The 25,033-nt window shown below is 42.1% G+C and overlaps 1 protein-coding gene and 1 long non-coding RNA gene across 3 annotated transcripts in view; one reads left to right on the forward strand and one right to left on the reverse strand.

Annotated features, from left to right (window-relative positions):
• PDE7B (phosphodiesterase 7B) overlaps positions 1-25,033 on the forward strand; it is a 183,892-nt gene that overhangs the window by 76,633 nt on the left and 82,226 nt on the right. The window contains exon 1 of one of the 2 annotated variants that reach the window (XM_075035781.1): positions 21,914-22,285. The exons of the other annotated variant lie outside the window; for it this stretch is intronic. Within the exon in view, the coding sequence (XP_074891882.1) occupies positions 22,048-22,285 (238 nt within the window). The 5' untranslated portion in view covers positions 21,914-22,047. Of the gene's footprint in view, positions 1-21,913; positions 22,286-25,033 lie in introns of those variants that run through there. 2 annotated transcript variants of the gene reach the window in all.
• Positions 19,182-21,344, reverse strand: LOC142034452 (uncharacterized). Its single transcript, XR_012651648.1, has 2 exons — positions 21,209-21,344; positions 19,182-20,623 (listed from the first exon to the last, which is right to left on the reverse strand). It is a non-coding gene; the product is annotated as an uncharacterized LOC142034452 (long non-coding RNA).

A 25,033-nucleotide genomic window follows, 5' to 3' on the forward strand; every position in this document is an offset into this window, starting at 1 on the left:
ATCATGATGTCTAATCTCATTTATTTTCTGTTGTTTGAGAACAACACTCAGAGCTTTTGAAGTCTGTGTATTATTTGTTTCACAGGGAAAAATGACATTATAATAACCCTCAGAACAGCTTAGAGAGAAAATTCTGTTGGTTTTGGATATTTTTATTTTAATCCAATCCAGTTTCTCTGTGCCATGAAGGAATCTGTGTTTGGTTTAGGCAGAACCATCTTAGATACCACAGTTGCTTCAAATTGTGCAGCTCATTAAGACAAAACAAAAAGTCTCTTGATAATTGATGACTGAATAAACAAAGAGGAAACTGGAGGCAGATGTGTGCTGGAAAGCTTTCTGAAATCCTAGGATGGGATGGGGGAGAGTTTGATTTTGATTCTAATCAGAAGCACCACAATTCTCTCTTCACCCTGAACATTTCCTACTTGACATTTTTTGTTCTTAATCTTTGTTGGGGGAGGGCGTCACTGATGTTTAATTTTAAGTGAATTTCCAGTAGTAAATCTAGAAAGATTTTAGGCTGGCAGCTGTGCAGCCTCAAGCCCTCCCTCTGCAAAACAGGCTCTGAAGAAGGAACAGCATAAATCCCTCTACCACTGTCCTGCCAGAAAGCTTCTTCCTTGACATGGAAAGATCATCTGCAGGAATTACTAAGCTACTAGCACCTTTGTCCATCTGTTTTTTATATCCTTGCTGAAGCTGCCTGAAGAGTAACAAGATGTGCTGCAGGACCTCCTCATATGGACACATTTAACTCCCCCGGTAGGAGATACACCAGTAGTACAGGTTCACATAGGCAGGGCTCATCATTCAGCTCCTGTCTTTATTTCTCCTGCCGCTACGCCTGCTTCTCTTCTACTCAAAAACTTGCCTGCCTTTGATAACAAGTATGCATCTAAGCTGGCTAGAGGAAGATGTTTGACATCTTCAGAAATGCTTGACAAAAATTGTCTTCTTGAAATTAGATCCTGTAATTACATTTCAGTAAAAGATGAAAACTTGAGACCCAAATCCAATAATTTTTAGTGGAAGTCCTTTGGCCAGTAACAAGCTTTAGATTCAGAAGAGCTGCTGCGGCATTTTACAGGCACGGTCGTTGAAGGTCTGTACACTTCAGTCTTTTATGTGGGATGTGCATCACTGTGTCTCTCGCTGAGTTACTCCAGCATATGACAGGAGTCCCTGGTGACACTTCACAGCAGGTTCAGCTTGGCTGGGTAACCTCAGTTACAGAGGAAAATGGGATAATGAGACAGACACACTAAGGCTCACCTGAGGAATTCCTATGGCATCTCTGAATCCAATATTTCCAGATGGAAACTGTAATTTTTTCTGTGGGAGAAAATGAGCACTAAATTGCTCTGCCCGGTAGAAATGATCCCTGTGGCATTCAGAAACTTTTTGTAGCCAAAAGTCCAGTTTTATACCATGTTTCTTGATTGAGCTTATTCACTTAGAGCTAATAAGTAAGATCACTACCCAAATGCAGTGACACTGCTTTGTGGTAGTAACTTATCTAACATAAAGTAAGGCAGAGTTGGGTTAACACAGGGACGTGGATGACATAATGGGAGTAATGAAGCTGATGTAGAAAGTGCCTATGTCAACTGTAGCTCAGTGCTATTGTGTAGCTTGTGAGAGTGTCCAGCTGATGGAGGAGATGTTTGCTTGACAAGATATAAAACTCTGCTCTTAACGCCATCTGCTTGCTGATGATCCTGTGGCATCTTTTTCATAAGAGCAGTTATTACGGTACTCTAAAAAAGGACTTCTTCAGCTGTAAAATAAGTAAGTAGATCTTTTATCCCCTTTAATTGTTGGTGCAATATGTAGCAACACATTGCTCTAAATTGGATTTAATTGGGCAAGGGACGAGAATAAAGGAGGGTTTTAGTCATCCTCCCTCCATTTCAGGTTGGCAAATGCAACACCTGCTCCCACATTCCAGGCTGCTTTCTCCCATGAGTGCTGGTGCACAAACACTTGCCAGTTACCCTTTGACTATAACAAATTAAAAAAAAAAAAAAAAAAAAAACAAAACAAAATACCACCAACAACAACAAAAAAAACCCACCAAACTGTTTTTCACCAAGTTTCCCAAAGCCAGGCCATCAAAATGAGTGCATCTGTCTTGGTAGAACATTTTTTTGTCTACATTTTCCCTGTCTTCATAAAGCTACCCTAAAGCGTTGGCTGGTGTGTAATACAAGGCTTTGCAGCAAGTTATTTGTAATTTCTCCTAGGCAAAATACCACAGCAATTTGTGTCTGAGTCTCAAGAGTGCCTGAGAAGTGTGAATGTCAATTCAAAGGGGGAACTCAAATAATGTAGCAACAAAATAAAGTAGCAACACTGGAACAGAGAATTGGTAGGTTCTGTCTTCTATAGTTATTAAGTATTGAAACAATCACTCCAGACCCAATGGGGCTTTGAAGGCATCTGGATATATCTTATCAGCCAGTTAGAAAGAGAATATGAACAAACTAATGACAAACAGTCCCTGTTCACTTGAGGACTCTCACTCCTGCGTTTGATTTGGCTCACAAGCACCTGACCAACTGTTAAACCACAGAGAGCTACTGTAAAGCCAGTTTAAATTAAAAAAAAAAAATCTTAAATTAAAAAAGACTGACTTTAAAAGCCAAAAATAAATTAAATTTAAAAATTACAGCATAATCTGCTGTAATTAAAATCCTACACTATTGAAGAAGTGTTCCTACACTGTGGTCTCTGAACCAGAAGTCCCCATGAAAGGCGTGTAACAAAATCCAAGAGCAGGCTGTGAAGCATAGGTAAGCCCCTGTTCTCCCTCATCCTAGGGGCATGTCATAACCATTACACTACAAAGCCATTTCACTCTTGCACACACATACAAAACAAACCTTGAATTCTTTGTTGCATAGACAGACTGTTCCTGCTCAGCACACCTAAAGCTGCAGGCAAGGCATTCTGCTGGGAGCTACAAGCTGTGGAAGAAGCATTCCCCCCCAGCAGGCAATGAAATTTAATCTGCCCCCCCCCCTTATGGAAAACCCATGTAAATGCTAAACTGCTATATAAATTCCAAGCACGTTTTGTTATATAAAGAAAAGACTTCTCTTTTTCTCCTGGTCCTATTTTGTAATGGTCACCACCAGCACTTGCGATGAGCCGCACCCTGTACCTGGCACATGCTGAGAATGCCGGCTGGAGGGAACACAAGGGGACTCCAGTAGATTAATGCTTCGTATCTGGGTGCAGATAGGATGGAAACATGAAAGCAGCAGTGGATTCTGAGCTGTGACTCAATCTGAGGTGCTTTTGAGCATGCTCACACTCATATCTTTCAGAGGCCGACTGGGCTTTATGGTTAAAATGCAAGAAAGCAAAGCAACAAATTTGCACCAGGCACAGTGCTGAAGCATTTTCAATGTCAAACAAAAGCTAAGTAGGAGTTTTCAGGGTCTTACCCTTGTATTTAAGCACAAAATCCTATTTTGAATTCCTAAATCCCATTTCAGGAACATTTTTTGGATCTAGTCCTTAATATCTTGATGACCCATGCAATGTTCTCACATTCAGTAAGAAACAGAGACTGATAGGTCTCATCTGTAATATCCATGCATAGCAGCTGTAGGATGCTTGTAATCATCAACATTCTTTAATTATTAATAAAAGTTTTATTAGCCATGAGTCAAAAGCTTTTCTTTTTCTGGCAAAGGGCTGGGAAGATAATTTTTCTTTCTAACTGTAGATGTTTTTAAAGCAATAACCCAAAATTTAAACCAGATTTAAATATATTAAATGCAAATGCCCAGATAATTAGCACATTATATAGCTAAGTTGCTAAATACATAATATATCAAATAGCTATTTCTATTAAAGAATGTCCCAAACAATTCTGTAATGAAATTCATGCCTTGCGTTTCCGCTTTATAGGGACTATTCTTATTCTAACACAGTACAAGATGTTACTGTACAAACTTCGTTCATGTTACCTTCTAATCTATTCTTAGGAAGCATTTTAATGATAACACCTGTTGTTCTAATAACAATTTTCAGTCTTTATTGCTTATGGGATCAAAGGCTAACCAGAAATGTAACACTTCACTGTGTGTGAGAGCGATTGATCCCAGTATATAAAAGACATTTTTTTCCCAGTGCAAGATATTTCTGTCTTTGTACTTTGCAACTACTGGCATTAACAAGAACCTGGAATTAAATCAGTGCAAATCAGAAATATGCACTGAAGATTTCCTATATGTATTTGCTGCTTTGTCTCTCACAGGAGAGACTGCCCCTGCATTCCCCAGCTAAATTATCACACACTATAAAGGAGGAATTGCAATGAATGCAGTTGGTTTATTCCCCCCAGGAGTTCCCTCTGGTAGAGTATGTCAAAGTACTCCCAGCCGTCAGTCTGTCAAGTCTGCTCGGATGTTTTGGAAGACGGCGTGCTCTGAATGGGAATGTAACAATAGCAGGCTGATTTTTCAGCAGCCAGCACTGATAACTCTGATAAACAGTCTTCTTGAGGTAAGAAGTGACGCATATCAGAGGTTCCTGCCTTAGACGCCAAGGTTATTCGTCATGTAATTGGATATTGTTGGAGAAAACCATAATTATCCCAGATTTAAAGGCATAAGGCCATCTAGTTGATAATACGTGGTCAAAGATAATCATTCGCTGCTGAATCCACTTTAATCTTTCCTATTCATTTACTTTTAAGAGATGTGACCTAACCAGGTCCTACTTAAACAAAGCTGTGACTTACTGGCTTCATGATTATTGTTAAATTAGAGACCTGGCACTCTTGGAATTTCATTGCTGTGGTAGCGTAAAACTTAGATTCTCCTAATTCAGAAGTCCAGGAAGTTATCAGCTGACAAAAGCAAGGAACACATACATCCCCCAGCAGATGTGGAGGTCTAGTTCTAGCTCCAGCCAGCAGAGAGCAGGTGTAGTGAATACCTGCTAATGCCATCAAGTTCTGCATACACATTGGCCTATTTCACCCTACAAGTGCAACAAAAATTCCAGCTGATGTACAGGTGGGGTCCGTCATTAACTGTGCCCAAATTTGCCACTTTCGGCCAACCCTGGGCTGCCCAAATGATGGGAAACCTCACAAGACCTAGACAGTCTGCTACTCCTGTCCTCACCTACCTCTTGTCTCTGCTCCTGCTCTCTGGCTGCTCAGCCATCCCTCCGCTGAAATTGTGTTAGAGCTGGGTCCCAGCAGTCCTAATCATCCCCTTGGAACTGTAGTGGGAGTTTTTACCACATTGCCCATTGACTGACCCAGGAGATTCTAAGAAGTAGCTGGCTTGGCTGCCGCCCTGTGCTGAGGCAATTAGTCATCTGGTGGGCTATCTCCTGCTTCCAGGAAGTCAAGGACTATCACATCACAACAGGTTTTAGTTCCTGCCCCCAGGGAAGCAAACACATGAAAGCTCACAAAGTTACACCAAACAAAGTAGTTCCTCTGGCTCAGGCCAGCTGCAGATCCCAGCAGCCTTCTCCCTCGCATCTCCTGGCACCAGAAAATTGATATACCTCTTCTCCTTCAATGCTTTGCTCAATCATGTGATAGGAAGTCAGATTCCCTGCAATGCTCGCTCTCTTTCACATGCTAACGCACACTTCCGTGTTCCTCATTATAAATATCCACAAACCATCCACATAAGCATTACAAAACCTTCATCCTATACAAATCCTACAAGTGCTATATGCTACTTTTAAAGATAGATTTTTGTTCAAACAGCCTCTTGGCTGCTCATTGGCTTTTTAATATTCCTAGCATGGTAACCATACATTACAATACTTTCTTCCCTAAAGGCTGTACAAATAAATGAGGCTTTGGCTTTTCTCCAGATATTTTCCCATTGTTGACAGGAATATCTGTTTTTAGACCCTTTCCCGTTTTTCCGTAAAGGTAGCCTTATCTTCTTGATCCATCAGTAACAGTTCGTTACTGATGTGGAATTCAGGCTCTTTGAGGCAGCCTTTCCTGTAATTACTGTTTCTGTCATTAATTGTCCCCTGAAACTTGGGCTATCTGAATGGGATTTGATGTAATTCCTTAGGCTTATATAGGGAAAAAAAAATTCTACCAGAGTTCTTTGGAGGTATTTAATTTCATTGCCTTATCATTATGGAATAGCTGTTAATGTTTGTAAGCTCTTTTCCCATCATAGGCTGCATATGGAAATAGATAACCCTGGCTGAAGCTCTGGATTGTTTTTGGTGAGTGAAGTGGGAAAAAGTTTGTAAGAAACTGGTACTGAGCCAAAATATCAAGACTCATATAGATCCTAGGCTTGTTTAGTCATGTTTTATGCATAGATCCAACATATTTTCATGCATATTTTTTCATGCATAGATCCAACATATTAAATAAATATACAAAAGAAATTACAGAATTCTATGATAAAAAATCTCCTAGTTCTGAAGCCTTTGACTATTTTCTCTTACTCCATTAAATTACTGCTTAAGAAGGAATTTCATCTAGGAAAAGGAAAGAAGGCAGGAGGCAATAAGTAATAGAAAGGCATTGCAAGAAGTGGTTGAAGAGTACAAATAAGGGATCTCAGCTCTAAGCAAGGAATTTATATTGCACAATACCAGGAGTGGTAAATTCTCTTCACAGATAGCACATAGCATCACCAGGGGAGCAGCGTGCTTTCCCCTCACCTCTTTTGTACCTTTATATGTCCACAGTAAGAATGTTCATATCTGAGGCTTCCTGACAGTCAACAGAAAGACACAGGCATTTTGAGAGCTCTTTTCAGCTCACAGTATAGCAATGTAAATACCTCACATGAATCAAATGAGCTATTTCTGTTGGTTAACTAAAAGGGACCCGAGGATGACTAGCTCAAGTTTCCTCCTCTGTGGGGAGGAATAATAATAAGAGAGGGTAATAAGATTTTGAGAAGGCTCACATGTATGAAGAATCAGATGTCCAAGACACCACTTGTTTGCTCAAAACCTTCTGATGCCCTTTTACTGAGGAGTCATGTTTAAAAACAGCCACTTCTGATTATAATTAAGGGAATTTTAAAACATTTGATTGCAACTGGTGTCCAATCTTTATTTTTTAAAAATGATCAGCCAGAGGCGTAGAGAGGGAATCACACATTGCCTGATATTTATGGTTTTATTTCTCTGTGTCCCACATGGGGGGGGGGGGTTGCCTTGTCTTTCTATGTCTGCACACATACCTACTCCACATACATGAGCATTAGTGGGAGTGGATATTTCTAGAAAACATACAATGCCCATTGTGCAGTACTAAGCAAATGCAAGGTACTATATTGTGTATGTAAAAGGCATTTTATGTGGTATAATAGAGAAAAATCACTAAATTGGACATAGTCCATGAACGCAGATGATATTCCATGAAATGGGAAGAATTAGTCCAGCCAAGAAACATGATACCACATATTTAAAAAGGAAATTTGGCTCTTTAAGGAACGATGATACCTTTTCCTCAGCTATTGTATCTTTTCCATCATAACTTAAAACCTCAGGCTATGATTTTATGATATCAACATGCAACATATTAAAAAGATATCCTTCTTAGTGAGATAATACTTATTCATTAGTTCCTGAAAATCAATTCATTTTGGATGCTTCTAACTGGATCGTCTGGAATCAGGACACCCAAATCAGCAGATCTCTTAGAAATCCACTGCTTCTAGGTGTTAAAATCTACTGATTCATAATGAAAAGGAATTTAATACATTTATATGCTTTTAGTGTAGCACAATTGGAGGAGTTTTATGTAAATTCTTAGCAAAATTTAACAACAAAATGAAACAAATATCTTCTGTAATGTGGAAAACAGCATATGTGAAAGAAATACATGGAAATTGCTTAGTTATTCAGCATGACAACTTTCCAGATTCTATTACTGCACATCAGTTCTGCTTAGGAACGATAGACCATTACTTTCAGATGGGATGAGATCTTCTTCCCACCCAAGGCCGCACAGAGCAGGAGCAGAAAAATCACACACAGGAATGTCTGCCTCCCTGTCTTACTGTTTCACAGCTCTTCATACAGTTTAGCTCATGTTGATAAGCACTTAAGTGCTAGCTCCTCTCAGAGGTCCACGTGCCTTCACTTACAATGCAGAGCAAACCAGCTTGCCTCAACATCAACAGTACTTTTTCGGTATTTAAGTGGGAAGGCAAGGATCTGTTGCAGCTGATTTCAGTGCTGCAGCATGCAGTGCTGGCAATAGGCCAGACAGGGCAATTTCTGAGCACGTCTCGCTTCCAAAGCATCTCAGCCTCCAGCCGGTCCCACGGCTTTGCCCAACATGGGCCAGGCTGCAGGTGTGGGCTATAGCTGCCAGCTGTAACCATTCAGTTGATCCATCAATTGTGGCAGGGCTGAAATAAAAGATGTATTAAGTAAGCACTCTCCCCTGTGTTAAATTAAGGGAAACGACTTGTCCCAAACAATATAGAGGATAAAGTAACTGAGGCCTTTGTTACTTGTGGCTATGAAGGATGATTCTTAGAATTGGTCCTTATCCCACTTTTCTGACCAAAATATTGCATTGGCCACAACGCTATTTTAAATTTTCCCTCATAATGTATTCAGGCTACATAGACACAAATAGCATTTATATCCAACCCTTTTCAGTAGTGTTCACACTTCAGCCATGGGTGAACAGCAGAACTTACACTTATTAGCACAGTTTGCAACTGTCCCCTCACCTAATAGCCCAGATATTATTGGCAAGACAACACAAATAATAAAAGAAAAAAATATGTTCAAATATCAATGAACAAAAAAAAATCTTTTAAGTACTTCTTCAGAATAAAAGCCACTACAGATGCAAGACACTTTTTTTCAATAGTAAGTGGACTGGACAATAAGATAGCTGGACATATCTAACACCTCCTGAACATTGCACCTGCCGAGGACTTCAGGGGTGGTTGCAAGTACTCTGTCCTGCCCACACCTGGCCCAGGGGAAAGCTGCTTACACCTCCTGCAAACCGAGATGCTCAGGCCTGGAGGTTGGCTGGGGAGACGGCACTGTGCAAGGTCATGCAGGGCTGCCAGTGCTACTTGGCTCTTACACAACTCCCTGAAAAAAAACCAGCAACATTTCTGAACATGGCTAACAGCGTTACATTTCAACATTTATTTGTTAGTTCTGCTGTCTTGCCAATTGCACTTGAACCCTGAGGGTGACCGGATAGCTATAAATCTTGATAGTCCAGAATAACTATATTTGAGACAGAGCCTTAGAAGTACATGTAAGTATCTGAGAAGAGGTATAAGGCCTCTGTTCCTACAGTATGCTAAAGGTTCATTACTCCTAACATCTATGTTTGCTTTCTTCCTTTGGAGAAAGGTAAGACCATTCCCATCTTAGCCATAAGAAAACAGTTACAGGTATACAATGTGGCAGGTATAAGATGCTAGAAGCCACTTAGTTCTGGTTTCCTTATCAATCAATCAACATTATCCAGTGCAGCACGGTGCTTTTGCAGCTTACATCCCTGGACATCTTCCCAGAGAAGTCAGAGGGCAAGAGAGAAAGAAGTAGGCTCCAGATCTCATCCCAGCCCTGAGGTGTCTCACATTGCCAACTCTGCAACCAGGAGGAACTCCTGAGTTTAGGCAGCTTAGATAGAGCCAAAGTAATTAAAACTGATTTCTTAGTATCACACAGGCAATGTGATAAACCAGGCAGCTGAATTCGTATCTGCTCAGAAAAGAAGTACATTACTTTTTAAGAGTATGTGTAACGTGTGACAGATATTTTGGATACTCTTGAGCTGACATCTGTAGAGATGTGAGACCATTACAAAAGCACAGCTCATTTTCCTTTATTTTCCCATAAGGACTGTATAAAGGAGAGGGGAAGGGGGAGAATGCTATTAATACAGTGGAACCCCATAAATAAGGATAGATATTGTGAAAACTGCTGAAAACAAGACTGGTTTGGTTATTCTTTTAACTTATGAATATTCATACAGCCATTACCATCACTGTTTTCTCGAGCTTCAAAGTCTGAATTTGCAAAATCTATACTTTTCAAGCAATACCGCTGGTATGTTTAAATAGGTAACAGGCAAACCTCAAAAGCTTTGGCGAGTCCATTTTATAAAAAAAAAAAATAATAAAAATTAAAATTCTGCATGTTTGTTTCAATTTATCTTAACATCTTGGAATTCAGACAGAAAACCTAAGATCAGAATTTTCTCATGAGATTCTCCTCCCTGGAAACAACTGAAGGGTAGCACCTTCTGCACTGTTCTCATCCTTCCACTTCTGATCTCAGCAGAAACTGAGGTGCACAGCTGACTCCAATATTTATTTATTTAGAAAGCAATGGAACATTTTGAACCTTAAAACAAAAAGAAAGAAAGTTTCGTTGCTTGGATTTCTGCCAAAGATGTGATGAATTGTACTAAACAATTGTTAAACAGCAATTGTTATAATTTAGGGCATTTGGTCTGTGCCAAATGCTGCTCCACTGTGCATTATTGTAATTTAGGGCACAAGCAGCTTACCCAAATATCAGCACAAAACTTGGCTGGTTAAATTATCTAGCTGTTTTCCCATGGGTCCTCTTTGAGTCAAAGGGAAGACACAGGCTCTGTGATACAGTAATTCAGAGCAGAAGGCTAATTTGGGTGCTTTGAATTGTACCGTTGGTGACTGGCTCATTCTCCGTTTAAGTTAGTGGCCAAGCTGGGTATCTAAAGTTGGCATTGTAAAAGTCTCCCTGTTTCTTACACTGACCTTTGAATGATAATTAGGACCTGTCTGTATAACATCTAGTAAAACAAGGCTCCAACCACCCAGACATCTGTTACCAAATTGATCTAATCCAAAATGATTTGTACTCCCACATACACACTGAGGTATATTGGCATTTAGTAATAAAGACAAAAAAAAGCAATTAGGAAAGCTATATTTGGCTTTATGCTGCAGGAAAATGACAAGAATAACCTAATATTGATGTGCATGTTAAATAAAACTTCTATTTGCCTTTAAGATTTAAATATATAATCTATGAAGTTAGTATTTTTCATCTTGTCTAGACCAACTATCGCCTGCTTAATAATTGTCTGCTCCTTTCATTATCTTTTTTATAAAATAAAAGTATTTAACCATAGTAAATAGCTACCAGGCACTGAATGTATATAGTACTCTCTTACCATTCATTGCCTCCTGTTTCTCTTTCCATAGTTTAACGCTGCTTCAACAGGGAACTTTCTGCCAGTCCCTCTTACCACGGTACATCACGTCCCATTGGTCCCAGCCACTGGAAAGGGCATTAAATGCAGAGCTGCTAAGGCTGGTTTTTTTACCACTGTTGGTTCAAAGATATTTGAGTGCTACAGAAATGTTATCAAGTCTTCCTCTCTCTTCTGTGCCACATACAAGATACCTGCAAACCATTGAGCTCTTTACCCAAATGTATCCCCATTCTTGCATTCACATTGTCCAGTGCTTGCTCTTGCTTCCACACGCCTTCAGATAGAAAATGTCCAATAAGATAGCTACAGAAAGCTGAATTTTTTTCAGTGGAGTAAATTTGCCTAGAAAAGGTAGTGTTATAATGTAGCATTCGCTACATATCAAGGTGCCACGCTTAGATCACTGGTCGGCCCGGACCAGGGAAAGAGACAGATAACACACGCAGTGTGAGCGCCAACTTCCGGCTTTTATTGCGCAGTTAATTCCTTTTATACTAACAAGGGGAGGTGGGGTTACAGGCACATCACAAAGCTGCGACTAACCCTCTAACTTTCCGTGACAACGCGAGATCTTCCGAACGCCGACCCCTACATTATAATTTTTTCTAAAAAAAATTATTTTTATTGACATTTTTTCTATGAGGGAAAGTTGCTTCTCGTTTCTCATTTTGTTAAGAAAACAACCAGCATTACATTCTGACATTTTCTGGTAATTTTCCTTCACTATTGTTTCATTAAGTTATTTAGACTTTAATATTCTAACGTGTTTATTCAAATGTTATTCAAATACCAGGTTAAATGTTATTCAAATATCAGGTTATAGGATCTGTTATTCTAATGCAATGTTTTGAAGTTATCTCAACAGAATACTTGCTACATCAAAAGGAAAAAAATATTTTCTCAGAAGTAAATTACTGCAAATTTTTAAATTCTGCCTGATGGACATTTGGTTTTAACTTCTAATTTCTAATAAAAACAAAGTCTGACATTTTCATAAAACAAATTCTGCTTTCCAACCTCCTACTGCTAACATTATTTTTATTATGTTAGCAATTGTATTCTGAAATAAGGAACCACATTTTTTAACAGAAAATAGTAAGGAACTAGCAGGCAGTCCTAGATAAGCATGCACTCCTGTTTATGTTGTGACTAGAAAAGGAAGTTTATGTTCATGCAGAAATGAGACTTAAATAAGTATTTCCTATTGGACTTATACAAGCACATGTCATGGCACAGTTGGAAACCTGAGATTTAGCCATTAAAAAACCAGCTGATGTAGATGGCAAATGTCAGCAAAGGAGATGCAGTTCATTTTCCAGTTCATTGGCATAGGAAACTAGTGGTTTAATAGGGTGATAGGCCAACTGATGTTTGATTTTTTTTCCACACAGTCACAAAATTTGGTAAAAGTTACATCACTTCCTTGCACACTAGCCCCGCTAAATTGTTTCCTGTGCCAATGTTCCAGCTGAAGTTGGAAATACTGGAGGATTTCTTTCCCTTTCTGAAAAGCCAGAGTTAATGGTGGCTGAAACCAGTTTCATCTGGTATTACTTGAATATTGATATTATCCTTTAAAAATAACAGCAAAAACTATGTAATGGGTTTCATTGAAGTGCGTAAGAAGTTCCTGATAAAAATAACAGAAACCATTTTACTTATTTAGTATATGCATAATATTCCATTAAAAACAAGCCAGCATTAGCAAGAAGATAGACTAGACCATCGTTTGGGCTTTTTTTTAACTCTGATTTTGGGACACAGTAACAAACACTCTGTAATATCTCCACTTTTCAAAGCACTCAAGAGCGTGAACAGAGCTGTATGGAAATACAGCTGAATACAGAACTGGGGAGCACAGTTGTCCCTGGCAGTTCAGTGCTCCCTGAAGCCCCAAAATTTTCTTTCCTTGGTTAATAGCCTATTAACATAGCAATCTCCTTCGGTCAGCTTCTCTGAGTGTGATCAGAACTTTGCAGACTTCAAAAAAAAAGGATGACACTTTGCCAAGCCCGTGTTTAGAGAGAAGACGGTGCCTGTCATTCTAAGGATCTGAGCTTAGTTTCTGAATTAAGCATCTTCAGACTGCAACTGTGGGTGGCAGAAAAAGTTTTTGGGAGCAATCACTCTTATGTTTAGCTCTCTCATCCCACCCAAAGGTGGCTGAAAATGGTTTTGTTGTTGTTTCTAGAGGATCTCTGTCAGCAGAAGGCAAGCTAAAGAGAGTAACCCAAAAGTCTTAAATTGTGAGATTAAGTGATGTCTTGTAGTTGACTTGGCATATGATATTGCAGGCCTCAGAAAAACAGATCAAGCACAGGCATATATAGTCATTACTGTTGAACAGATAGAAAGGGAAACAGAAATTTTGTCCTGACTATCCCAGCTGAAAACTTCTGAAATCACACGGCTACTGACGGAAGGAGATGTTTATGGATGTCAATACTGACATTTTGATGCGTGTTTAAGGTCTGGGGAAAAGTCTGTATACAGTACAATATTTGCATGATCATCTTATCAAAATAACCTGAATGCTTTCCTCTTTTTACTAAGCTTTTGATCAATTATGGATTTTTTTTAAATAACGTATGTTACAATTGCTGTGTATCTAAATGAATATTGCTATCATAAAAGCTGTGCAGGTCCCTGCAAAATGATGTGTGATTGCCTGGATTGAAAAAACAAAAATCATAACAGATATCTTAGGAAACATTGGAAAACATTTATGGTTTTACATATGGTCAGGATATCTTGGAAAGCATACTACAGCTGGAACTGCATTACTAAGAGCGGCCTGCCCAAACACATTTGAGAGAAACAGTTCTTCCAGAAAGCCTCCCCTCCATCTGCAGATCTAGTGGATGCCTTTAACCAGTTTTAGATAGCTCTTCCTCCTAGGCTATCTACTTGGAGTTTTTTTCTTTCTGCAGCATAATCGGTAAGACTACATTTCAAGTGGAAGCTGCAGTGAAAAAAAGAACCACCGTGTGTTTGCCTGATTATCACTGGGGTTTGATAGAACGGTAATAAAATGCCAGTACAGGGGTGACAGCAGAGCTCCAAAGCTGCTGATCCTGGTGGAGCTACATTTACACAAATGCATTTGTAAGAAACGCAAAGAGCTTGATTACAGTAAGTATGGCCTGATTTTGCAGTCATGAGAAACTAGGTCAGAGGGAGCTTAGTTTATCACTAGGATGTTTGTGCATCATTGTTAGACCTTTCCCACGACTCCCCAGCTGTATCTCCTGTCCATCCCCGCAGGACTTGCTGCTGTCATGCAAGATGCAAAGAGGGAAATGAAGCCTTAGCACTTCTGTGAGAGGGCAAATAATCTCAGCTTTGGGGTACGCACATCATCGGAAAGCTCATGTGCAGACAGAGTGAAGGCACGCTAAGTGTGGTTACAGCATGAGCATAAATGTAGAAATGGTACTTGAGTACTGTAGATATTTCATCTGAAATACACATCTGTATTTGTTTCGCTATAATTTAGTGGCCTAGGTATTCAACCTGACCAAAGCATCAAGCTTATTTAGACACTGCTAGTAATATGTCTGCAATCAGAATATACATGGCATCGGGCAAAATCCAGTTCTGTGGTATTACTTTAGTCTCACATTGCAAATAGGAATAAATCTGGGAGAGGTCTGCACAAGACCTATCCCTAACCTAGGCTATCCTAATGCTCATTATAGGGTCTAAATGGGATTACACACAGAGATAAATTTGCCATTAATTACCAAAGTAAAAAAGACAAAACCTGAAGAATAACGAGTAGATACTCTGCAATATTAATATGGGCAGCCATCAAGTATCTAACAAGTTTAAAAAGTTAAGAAATATGTATTAATTTTATTTCAAATGGTGTTTCTTTTCCTAGTCAAATATTATTTCCTCTCCATTTTGAAAGCTAAAAGGAAAAACTAAGTTATCAGATCTTATGATATCTGGTTTACAAATGAAGGAGCAAGTCCTATTATTCCTCTATATTTATCATTATATTTATGTCCCATTTAATCTCACTGTACTATGCTTTCTTTGACAAAAATTTAAACTAGATTCACTTAATGCAGATTTTTGGCTATTCACTTTATTTTTATAATTTCAAAAGACAGGAAAAGATGAAATCATAGTTGCAAGTCTCTTCCATATACCATAAGGGGCAAGGATACCATAGGCTATCCAGCCACTCATGCCGTCTCACTAAGGTAATAGGTGAAAGAAGAAACATTTCAAATGTGGCGCATCTCTCGTCTTTCAAACTGCTGCCATAATTTTTAGATACTTATGTCCCAACTGAGAAAATATGTATGCACATGCTCAGCTTTAAAGACGGCAGTAATCCTTTTGAATTCATTGAGACTATCCAGTTACTTAATATTAGTTACGTATTTAAGGGAGATGAGTCTCTCATTTGGTTAGTCCCTTTTTCTACTCAGTCTTTTTTTTACCTATTCACAAAAGCAAATTCTGCAGGATGCAGCAGTTATTCTTGTCATAGGGTTATTACATAAAATGATGACTAGCATTTCCACTGTCACATATAATAGGTTATTATTTTCTGCCTACCTGATTTCTACCTACATTTTCAATTAAATGCAGTGTTCTTAACCTCTCACTCCATTACCCTAGTCCATTATTAAGCATCTGTTGCAAAACTGTTGTAATGATCACTGTGTAACAGCTTCTTTTGGGATGGCAATGAGATTTTCTTAAATCTCTTTACCTTGGCTCAGGTAAATCTCGCTTGCACGTAAGAATTGAGGGAGGAGATAAACTAACAGAGTCCATCAGATACATTGTGCAACACAGTTAACTATAGTGGTGGCAATTCCCTTCTTACTCCTCCTTCAGCTTATCATTATTATTTTCTTATTATGGTTTATTAAGGTGATATGAGTCTATTATCTGTTATCTTTTATTTCCTTTAAAGCCACATAGAATTTCACTCTGTATTGTGGGAAAATTTAAGCATCAGACTCAGTATGCTGAACTTCTAATTTTCCAAAGCAGGCAATGGAAAAATTACACAACCTCACTGTTTCCAATTAGTTATGGACTTCTGTTTATTCCTTTACCACAAGCATTTTTGCTTAGTTAGTAGTACAAATTGTTAATCATAAAAATGTGCTATCTATCTCACATGTTCTAAGAATGAAAAAGGAACTGGCTCCTTGCCCTACAGAACTCAAGCAATCCTCACTCCTCCATTTCCAGAACCTTTTTCCAAGGAGTCTGATTGACTGATGACAACAACTAAAAGATTACCGTGAACTCACAGAACACCACTGCCTGTCTTCAACATTTCCCATTAGATGAGAGTCCCAAGGAGTGATGCTATGTGCAGCTTAGGCAACAACAAATAGTACATCCTACCATTCTCTTAGAAATACATTTCACCATCTCTTGACAGTGAGATGGTAGCAGATAAAAAAAGTCTCCTACTACGTACCTTGAGCATGCATCCAAAAAAACGTTAGTACATCGATCAGAATTCATAGTAAAAACATTAAAATAATGTCAGGATTGGGAAAAAAGTTCTGAGATAGAGTTTATAGAATTTAGTATGTCCAGTCTAGAGCAAAGACATAGTAACTGTCCCCAAATAAATATAAAATTATTCATATTTAATAAAGTAATGACAATGATAGAGATAACTAAGAGTAATTGTTCTTATTAGTAAGAATAAAATAAAAAATAATAGACACCTGGAACAAGACAAATGTGGGGCAAAGAATAAGAAAATTATACTAAGATTTTTAAACCAATCAAAGAAACCTTCCAGGAGGACATTAGAAAAATTCTTGCAAACTCTGCATAACTCTACCTGCTTATGTTTCTTCTGTCATATTCTCCAACTTTCTCAGGCACTCTGTTCCCTTGTCCCTTCTAAAAGTTACTCACTCACATTCTTGTTTTCTCTACTGCTCCTTTTAGGCTGCCCTGCAAATGTGCAACACTTTTTTTTTTTTTTCACTTTATGTGTAAGGACTGCCCCCCAGCATTCACCATCTTCTCTTTTATCTTAAACTCACATCACACCCCTGAAGACTTCTAAAACTTGATCCCAGTGATGGTGTCATCACTTGCTTCTGACCCTAGGCCATGGCCCAGCCTATTGTCTCTGCATGACTCTGTGACCCCTAGGACAGAGGCAAAGGCATACTTTTCATAAGTCACTACTGATTTAAGATGGTTCTGCTAATAAGCGCTGTCTAAAGACGCATGCTTTACACTTTCTAAAAATCGGTATCTGATAGTCTTTGAAACTGGTCCCTACATTTTGAGTATTTAGCGTTTGCTAATCACTTCAAACATTTGCTAGTCTTTTTCCAATATTTTTTTTAATAATTTACTGTATAAGCAGACAATGTCAAATCTTTTCAGGTGTCTGGAAATGTAGTCTTAGTAAGTTGTGCCACAATGCAGTGATGTGGGTTAGCTGGAAGAATAGACAAAGGTTCCAGTAGTAATGAATCTGCCACTCTACTAATTCATGAGCCATTTTTTTCCAAACATCGGCTATCAGATAGAAGTGAGAGGAATAATAGAATATAACTTCTCCTTTACAATGCTCTGTTAATACAGAAAGGCAAAGATGCCTCTGCTCTAAGGAAGCTGTCAGCAAAGTTGCAGGCTGGAGGTCCCAGTATCACTTAGAGTACTGGCAAGCAGGAGGTCATTGCTGGGGAATGAAGCTTGGGGAGGAAAGCAAAAGGAAAAGGCTGAGGGGGGTGGAGGGGGAGAATCAAGGATCTTTCTTCACCATTCTTTTTTTACAGCTTTTGTGTGTCTGGACTGATTTGTTGTGGGAGAGCTGCTGGAGACAGTATATTTGGCACAGGACAGGGTAGCTCAAAGCCAAAAGGATGGTGCTATTGCCAGTTTAAACCATGGGTTTTCTTTTTTTTTCTCTTTCCCCCTCCCTCCTTTTTCTTTGAAGGAAGGAAAAGAAAAAAGGGGAAGAAAGGGACTTGCAATGAAAACCAGAGCAGTGGGTTAACAACGGCCCTGCAGGCTTCAGTAGACTGGAAAGATACACGAGGCACTTCCTCTACCATCTGGCATGCAATTCTGCTGCTGCTGCTCTTAGTACATAACTTTGGAGTGAATAAGCAAACAAGTAAAACTTTTTAAGAGACACCAATTATGAAACACCAGCTATTAATCTGTCAGCTTCTCCCTTCCCTTTTCTCCCACCACAGTATTCCTTTCCTCAAGTCTTTCCCAGTTCTCATGTCTACCTGTGAAAATATGCACTGCCTTGTCAGGTTTTCAGATCACTCCGTTCGCCTTTTCGTTGGCATTGCTTCTCAGGATGAACGAAGGCCAGAGCTAATACATTTACATTTACATTTCTCTTGTAATCACTTAAGCTTCTTTGACTGGGAGTCGGAGAGAAATGCAGTTAGTAGCAATAAAGCCATCCATCTCTGTTGAAAGATTTCCTTCAAGTCTGGCTGGAAGCAAGAATGCAAAAGACAAGTTTTAGGTGAGCCGATCTTGCTTAAGGACTGTTTAAAATGCAGTCACAAATGGCTGGCTACACTGCTGTGTAGGACTGTGTTATGTTTTAATTCTGATGGCTTTTCTCAAGCGCAATGAAAAGTGTTATGTTGAGGTCACATCTTCAAGTTGGGTAAATCATCACAGCACAACTGAAGTCAGAGAAACAGAGAACTTGCAAAATCTGAGCATTTTGTCTCTTAGAAGTCTCTGAGAGTGATGCTACAGCTGATTTTTGATGCTGAAAACCTCATAATCAAATATGTATCTGCCAGGCTTTCCTGTGAGCAGCTCTTATGTGGCTCCATTCTTATAACAAAAAAGACAAAAGGAAAGTCAATCAGTAACAGCAAAATCTTGGATGAATTAAGGATAAGTAATCACTGAATCGTAGTACAATTGTGAAGCACAATTTTAGTAAGAATAAGATGTATTAATTTACAGACATACCCGTCAATGCCAGGCAACACTTTTTACACAACTTTATTTTTTTTTTTTATTTGCAACTCCTGATCCTTAAACTGTCCAGAAAGCAGGGGAAAAAAATAAGAAAATCCAGGCTACCTAGAGCAGTTGCTTTCATTTGACACTAACTTTCCCAGAAAAAAAAAATAGCATCTGTTAGGTTTATTACATAGCTTCTTGAAATACTAAAACTATAACAAAAACAGACCTCAGTTCCCGACTGTCCTCCTGCTTTGCACCTGTAGAACTGTAAGCGAAAACAAATACAGCAATTAATGATTCGATTCTGACTGCCTGATCCTATCCACAAGGCAGGTACATATCCAAGTGACCCAACTACAGGTGGCGCAAAACTTTTCACAGTTCTAAGGATATAAAAAGGTAGTGTAGGTTTTGAAAACTCAAAAGATTGCTACTGCTGCTATCAAGAGGGTTGGTGGCTAAGTTCTGTTAAGCACTTAAATATTCAGATATTCATCTAAAAATTGGACTGGGCATCTGTGAACACATTCTCTTCCAAGATGTCTGGTATTTTTTTGCATCCAGTGAAGCTGGAAATGCCACAAGGATAGCCCTTCTTTCACAGTGCTCTGGCACTTCTGCTTGCTCTTTGCCCCAGTGGGGAGCAGGAAGTGCAGAGGTAAACAAAGAGGAAAAACAATAACTGAAAAAAAAAGTTACTGCAAGTCCTGGTAGCTCAAAACCAAAATGAAGTAGTTGGGGTGTAAGGTTTAACTCACCCAGTAGGCAAGTAGTCTTCTAAGACCTTTGGACTTCAGTTGCCTATTTATCCCTTTCTAACAGGAACAACATTGCTTTAAAGAGTAATTGCACAACATGCACTAATATGAAAAACCTAAAATATCACAAGAAGCCATATAAACTTAAAAACCAGTAACATTTCCCTTTCCACAAAATTATAAGCATAGATTGTATGAATGTGTTAATGCCTGCGCTACTGTACTGCACATCATCTATTTGTTTTCTTTGTTCTTAACCCCTTTGTTCCAAGAGTCAGGATATCCTGATGCTAAGGACTCTGCAAAATAACAGTACAACAACAATAGTATAATACTTTGGAAGCACTTCACAATTTTCAAGACAGAGCCGCCTGAAAGTGCAGTATGCTAATAGTGTGGCACTACAGCCTGCAGTCAACACAGGGCTAGTTTTTGAAAAGCAGTAGAGTTGTCGGTTTGAGGTGGGAACAGTAAGATAAGCATGGCAGAGGGTCCTAGAACAGGGGAAACAGCACACTGCCCCTGCTGATGCTGGCATGAGGAGGAAAGGCTTGTGCACCCCGTTTTCTACATGGAAGGGTGTTTGTTAACTTTCAGTCCGTTCTCCTGGCTCCTCTTCATCTGCGAAGGAAGATCCTGCTTGTTTGCCAGTTTATTTTTCCATCTGGAGAGAAGGCAGAATATTGAATGTAACCTGGAGAAGACAAATGTATTACTATGCATGCTAGGAAATATTACAATGCCTACTAAAATCCCATTAAATAAGTCTTCTGCAATTTTACTAAAAACGAAGTGCTGGCGCAAGGGCCCACCCCCCACCGCTCTGCTGCACGCTCTATAAACTAGCAGCTAAAGGACAGACCAGTACCAACAGCAGGCTGTCCGGGAGATACTGTATAAAGGCAAAATAAAAGTTCTGAAAATCGCAAGGTCCCTCCCGATCAGGGATCCCGGGGATGGGAAGGGTGCTGCTGCGGTGCCTGGCCAAAGGCAGCGAACAAGCCCAGGGAAGCGCTCGCTCACGGCTGCAGAGCCCCGGCACGCCACCTCATTTCTGCGCGAGACACAGCACCCTCCCGGGCGGCTTTGCCTTGTTTTTAAAGATTAGCGGTGAATAATTGTCTTCTCGTTCGAGCCCGTGAGCGATCGCTGCCACCAGGCAGCGTCCTAACGTGAACCCATTCAGGTGGAGCTTTGCAGCCAAGGCGATGAGGACGAGGGGCAGACCCCGCGCCCTCCCCCCAAACCGCGATTCCAGCAACTCGTCGAGCGCCGGCACCTTCGCAGCCCCTTCTGCGGGCTCGGCTCGGCTCGGCGCGGCTGCTTCCCCTCGGGCTGCCGTCCCTCCGTCCCAAATGGAGCAGGCGGGGGGCACGGCGCGCCGCCGGCGGGCTCCTGCCCCGCTCCCGGCCCTCGCAGCCGGCGGCGGGACGTGAATCACCGCTTCCCCCCCGGCCCAAGGGCAGCCGAGATTACGGCGGGGTTTGACTAAGAGGCCAAAACCCCCATCGGCTCCGTAGCCAGCCCGGCGAGGGCGAGGAGGAAGGCGGGGGGGGGAGCTCCCCCACGGCATCACGGCAGGGATAAAGTCAAACCGCCTCCTCCCTGCCCTCCTCCTTAGTGCACGGCGGGGCGTGAGGGGTGGCTCAGCCCGCCCAGCCCCGCTGCCCCCGGCTCCCGCCGCCGGGCTGCGCCGGCCGCCCGCCCCCCCCCTCCCGCCCCGCCGCGCTGCCGCCGCCGGCAGCAGCGGCCCGAGCCCCCGCCCCCGCCCCCGGGGCTCGGCGCTGCGCCGCGCCGGCATGAGCGGCGGCTCCGCGCCTGCCCGCCAGCCGCTTCGCCCCGGCTGCCGGCGCCTGGCGGCGGGCTGAGGGCGCGCAGAGGGCGGGCGGCGAGCGCGGCGGCCGGAGCCCGGCGCTCGGAGCCCGGCGCTCCTTCCTTCCGCGCCCGCACCGCGGGACCGGGGCCGGGGCCGGGGCCGGGCGGCGGCGGGGCGCGCCCCCCCCCCGCGCGGGGCGGCGGCGGTGGGCGGCCGGGCGCCCCCGCCCCGCTCTGGATGCTCATCGCGGCTGCTCGGGCCGGGGGGTGGCTGCGGCTCCCCGGCGGGGGGCGCGGGCCAGGATGCCGGTGCTGGAGCGCTTCTTCCCCGCGGCAGAGCCGGGCAGGCGGAGGAGGACGGGGGAAGAGCCGATGCCCTTTCCCATGGGCAGCCTGCCCGGTTATCAGCAGGGGACCCTGGCCTGGGACTTGCCCGAGATGATCAAGATGGTAAAGCTCGTCTGGAAATCCAAGGGGGAGCTCCGCGGGGCGAAGCACAGAGGGCTTTTGGAAAGCGAGGATGCCCTGGGCGGTTCGGCAGGTAGGTTTCCCCCCGCCCCGCTGCTCGGGGGAGCCGGGGGGCAAAGCCGGGCGGGGGACGGGGGCGGCGGGGAGCCGCGGCCGGGGCCGGGCAGAGCCCCTGGGGCCCGCGGGGCTGCCGCCGCCGGAGCGGGGCGGGTTGGAGAGGCGCGGGGCCGGGGAGCGCTGCCCGACGGGCGCCCGGGTTGAAAAACGTGCTTTTGGCAGCTCTCGCTCTCTCCCCCCGCGGACGCACACGCGGAGTTTGTGCCGGCTGGGGAAGCCAGGTCCGTTTGCCGAGGGCGCTCTCCCGTGCCATCTGTTGCGTGCTTTTACACGCGGGGTGGTAAAAGCCCAGCTAAAAACTAGAGCAAGCAGCTCCGCGGCTTTGAGGCTGACCTCAGCCAGGGCAGCTGGGCTCGGTGCCGGCGCGGGGGAGCCTCTCCCCAGCCCGCACGGAGCTCCGCAGCGGCGGCCCGGCGGTCAAGGTGCCGGGGGGCGGCCACAGGGGGCCGGGGGGGCGGCCGGGGGGTGCCCCGGGGCCGCCGGGCAGCTCGGCCGCTGCAGGAGCGGGGGTGGCTGCGCCCGCCCCAGCGCCGAGGGCTTCCCCGGTTGTTTTCGCTGCGGCTTTCTAAGCGCATGGCCTCTCCTCTTACGCCGCCAAACTTCACCCTGATGTTGGAGTGCGCTTGGCTCGTTTCACATGACCTTCCCGTGCTTCCCATCGGCAAAGCGGAGCGACACCCTTACGATCCGTGTGTTGCTAGCTAGTATTAAAAACTCGAGACCCATTCTTGGAGTAATGCGTCCCACTACTTTCTCTTTGAACGTGGTGTATTACTGGCTAAAGAGCACATGCTTTTTTATTAGCGGTATAAATCTTGCATGTCAGTTTTTTCCTAACTCACTAACAGTGGTGGAGCCGTATGGCACCATGACAAATGCTTTATTGAAGTCCAGGTTAGACTTCTTGCATTTTCATTTGGTAGAAATGAGTTGTCATGTCAGTGCAGTACTTGTGATTAGTTGATACCACATCTTACCCCATGCTCCACGCTGCTTATGGTTCAAAACCTCTCGCCTTCTGTCGGAGGCAACTTCTTGCCTCCTTCGAAACCTCTTGATTTCTGTTGAAGTCAGGCTCATAGGCCTACGGTTGTCTCAGTATCAGTTGATAATTTTTTTTATTCTCCTGTCGTACTACCGTGACTTAATAGACTTACTGAAACTGCGTGGCTCATTCCTTCAGAACTCTGGATTATTTCATCTCCGCAACCTGGTCACTAAACAATTCCAGTGCATTTGGTCTTCAAAGATGATGCCTTCATCTTTCTTTGCTGTACCCTTTATCGAAACCTAATTTACAGTATTTTGTACCTGAATAATATAATTTCTTATGTAGAATGGCCTCACTGCAGGTATTTCAAAGTGCATGTCTGTGTAGGTATGTATTCTCTGTGTGTGTGACTGTATATATGAACTTGAATAGTAAATAAGTATCTGTGTATCACTTTTGGATGCCCAGTGAGGATAGCTGGTTGATCATTGTATGTCCAATATTTCGGATGTTTGCAGTTAAACTAAGAAATGTATGGTTCACTTTTGTTTTGAAAAAAGGAAGATATGTTCTCACGCTCCGATGAAGATGTACAACCTGCCACCCCACTCTTCGGGAATCACTTCAGTTTAAAAGAATATAAGTAAGAGTGTGGTGGATAAAGAAAGAGGAGGTCAAATTGCTCTTTAAGACTTGGAGCAAATCAGCTGGGAATGTACTGTAGCCAACCAGGGAGATTGAGGTTTGTGTGGTGAATGGTGAGTGTTCAGAGATGGACCCTAATCAAACAGAACTTAAGAAATGCTGCATTGGTTACACTTCATGTATGAGTAATAGCGGTTTTTCAGTATGCTCCTGTTATATCTGGTGAAATTAGTTTCATTAGGTAACAAATGAGATTCGCCTTCAGATTCCTGGAGGCAACTAAAAATGTGCATGAATGTACAGAGACAGATTAGTCCACGAGCAGGATATGAGTAACTTGCATTTACTCAAGTGGCTATTACTCGTATCCTGTGAAGGGACAGTCCTCTTCATGGTGCCAGATCCTATTTCATAAGCTCAGTTGACTTGCACCAGTACAAATCAGAGCAGAAGATGACTCTAACTCTCAACACTTCAAATACGAATCATCAGACAGTTTCAGTGAACCAGACCTGGGTTGCTGGTTTTTCCTCCTCAGCAGCAGTCATCCTAGTAGTTTTCCCTCTTGTGGTTTCATTTTAGTCACTTTAAGTACATTGGAGTATGTGGGAAAACCAGTAAATGCTGAAATCTAGTATACTTAAATAAGTGCAAAATCAAAGAATGCAGAAATGGGAAGAAAAGATAATGGTTTGGAAGGATCCATAGTATGAGGTGCTCAGCTTCATGTTTGTATGGCGTTTTGTACATGTTTGGCTCCTTTAAAGAAAAAACAAACCTATATAACTTACATCTTACAAAAAGGCAGTACTTCAGTAGGAAATCGGGTTTCTTCAGGTGAAGCTAAAGCAAATAACTTCTGCTCAAGATACTGCTAGCTAGGCAAATGAAGGTTGATTGTTCAGTAGTAGAGTTCACAGCACTTTCCACATCAAGGGCTTTTTCATTTAAATTTCTAAGTGTTCATGTGATAACTCATGTTCTGTTATCACATCCTCATGAAACTACTTTGCTTACAGTAGAAGAGGAGGAAATAGATATGGATTCTGGAAGGAAACAGTCAGGATT

The sequence above is a fragment of the Buteo buteo genome, chromosome 9, assembly GCF_964188355.1.
Source record: "Buteo buteo chromosome 9, bButBut1.hap1.1, whole genome shotgun sequence".
NCBI lineage: Eukaryota > Metazoa > Chordata > Aves > Accipitriformes > Accipitridae > Buteo > Buteo buteo.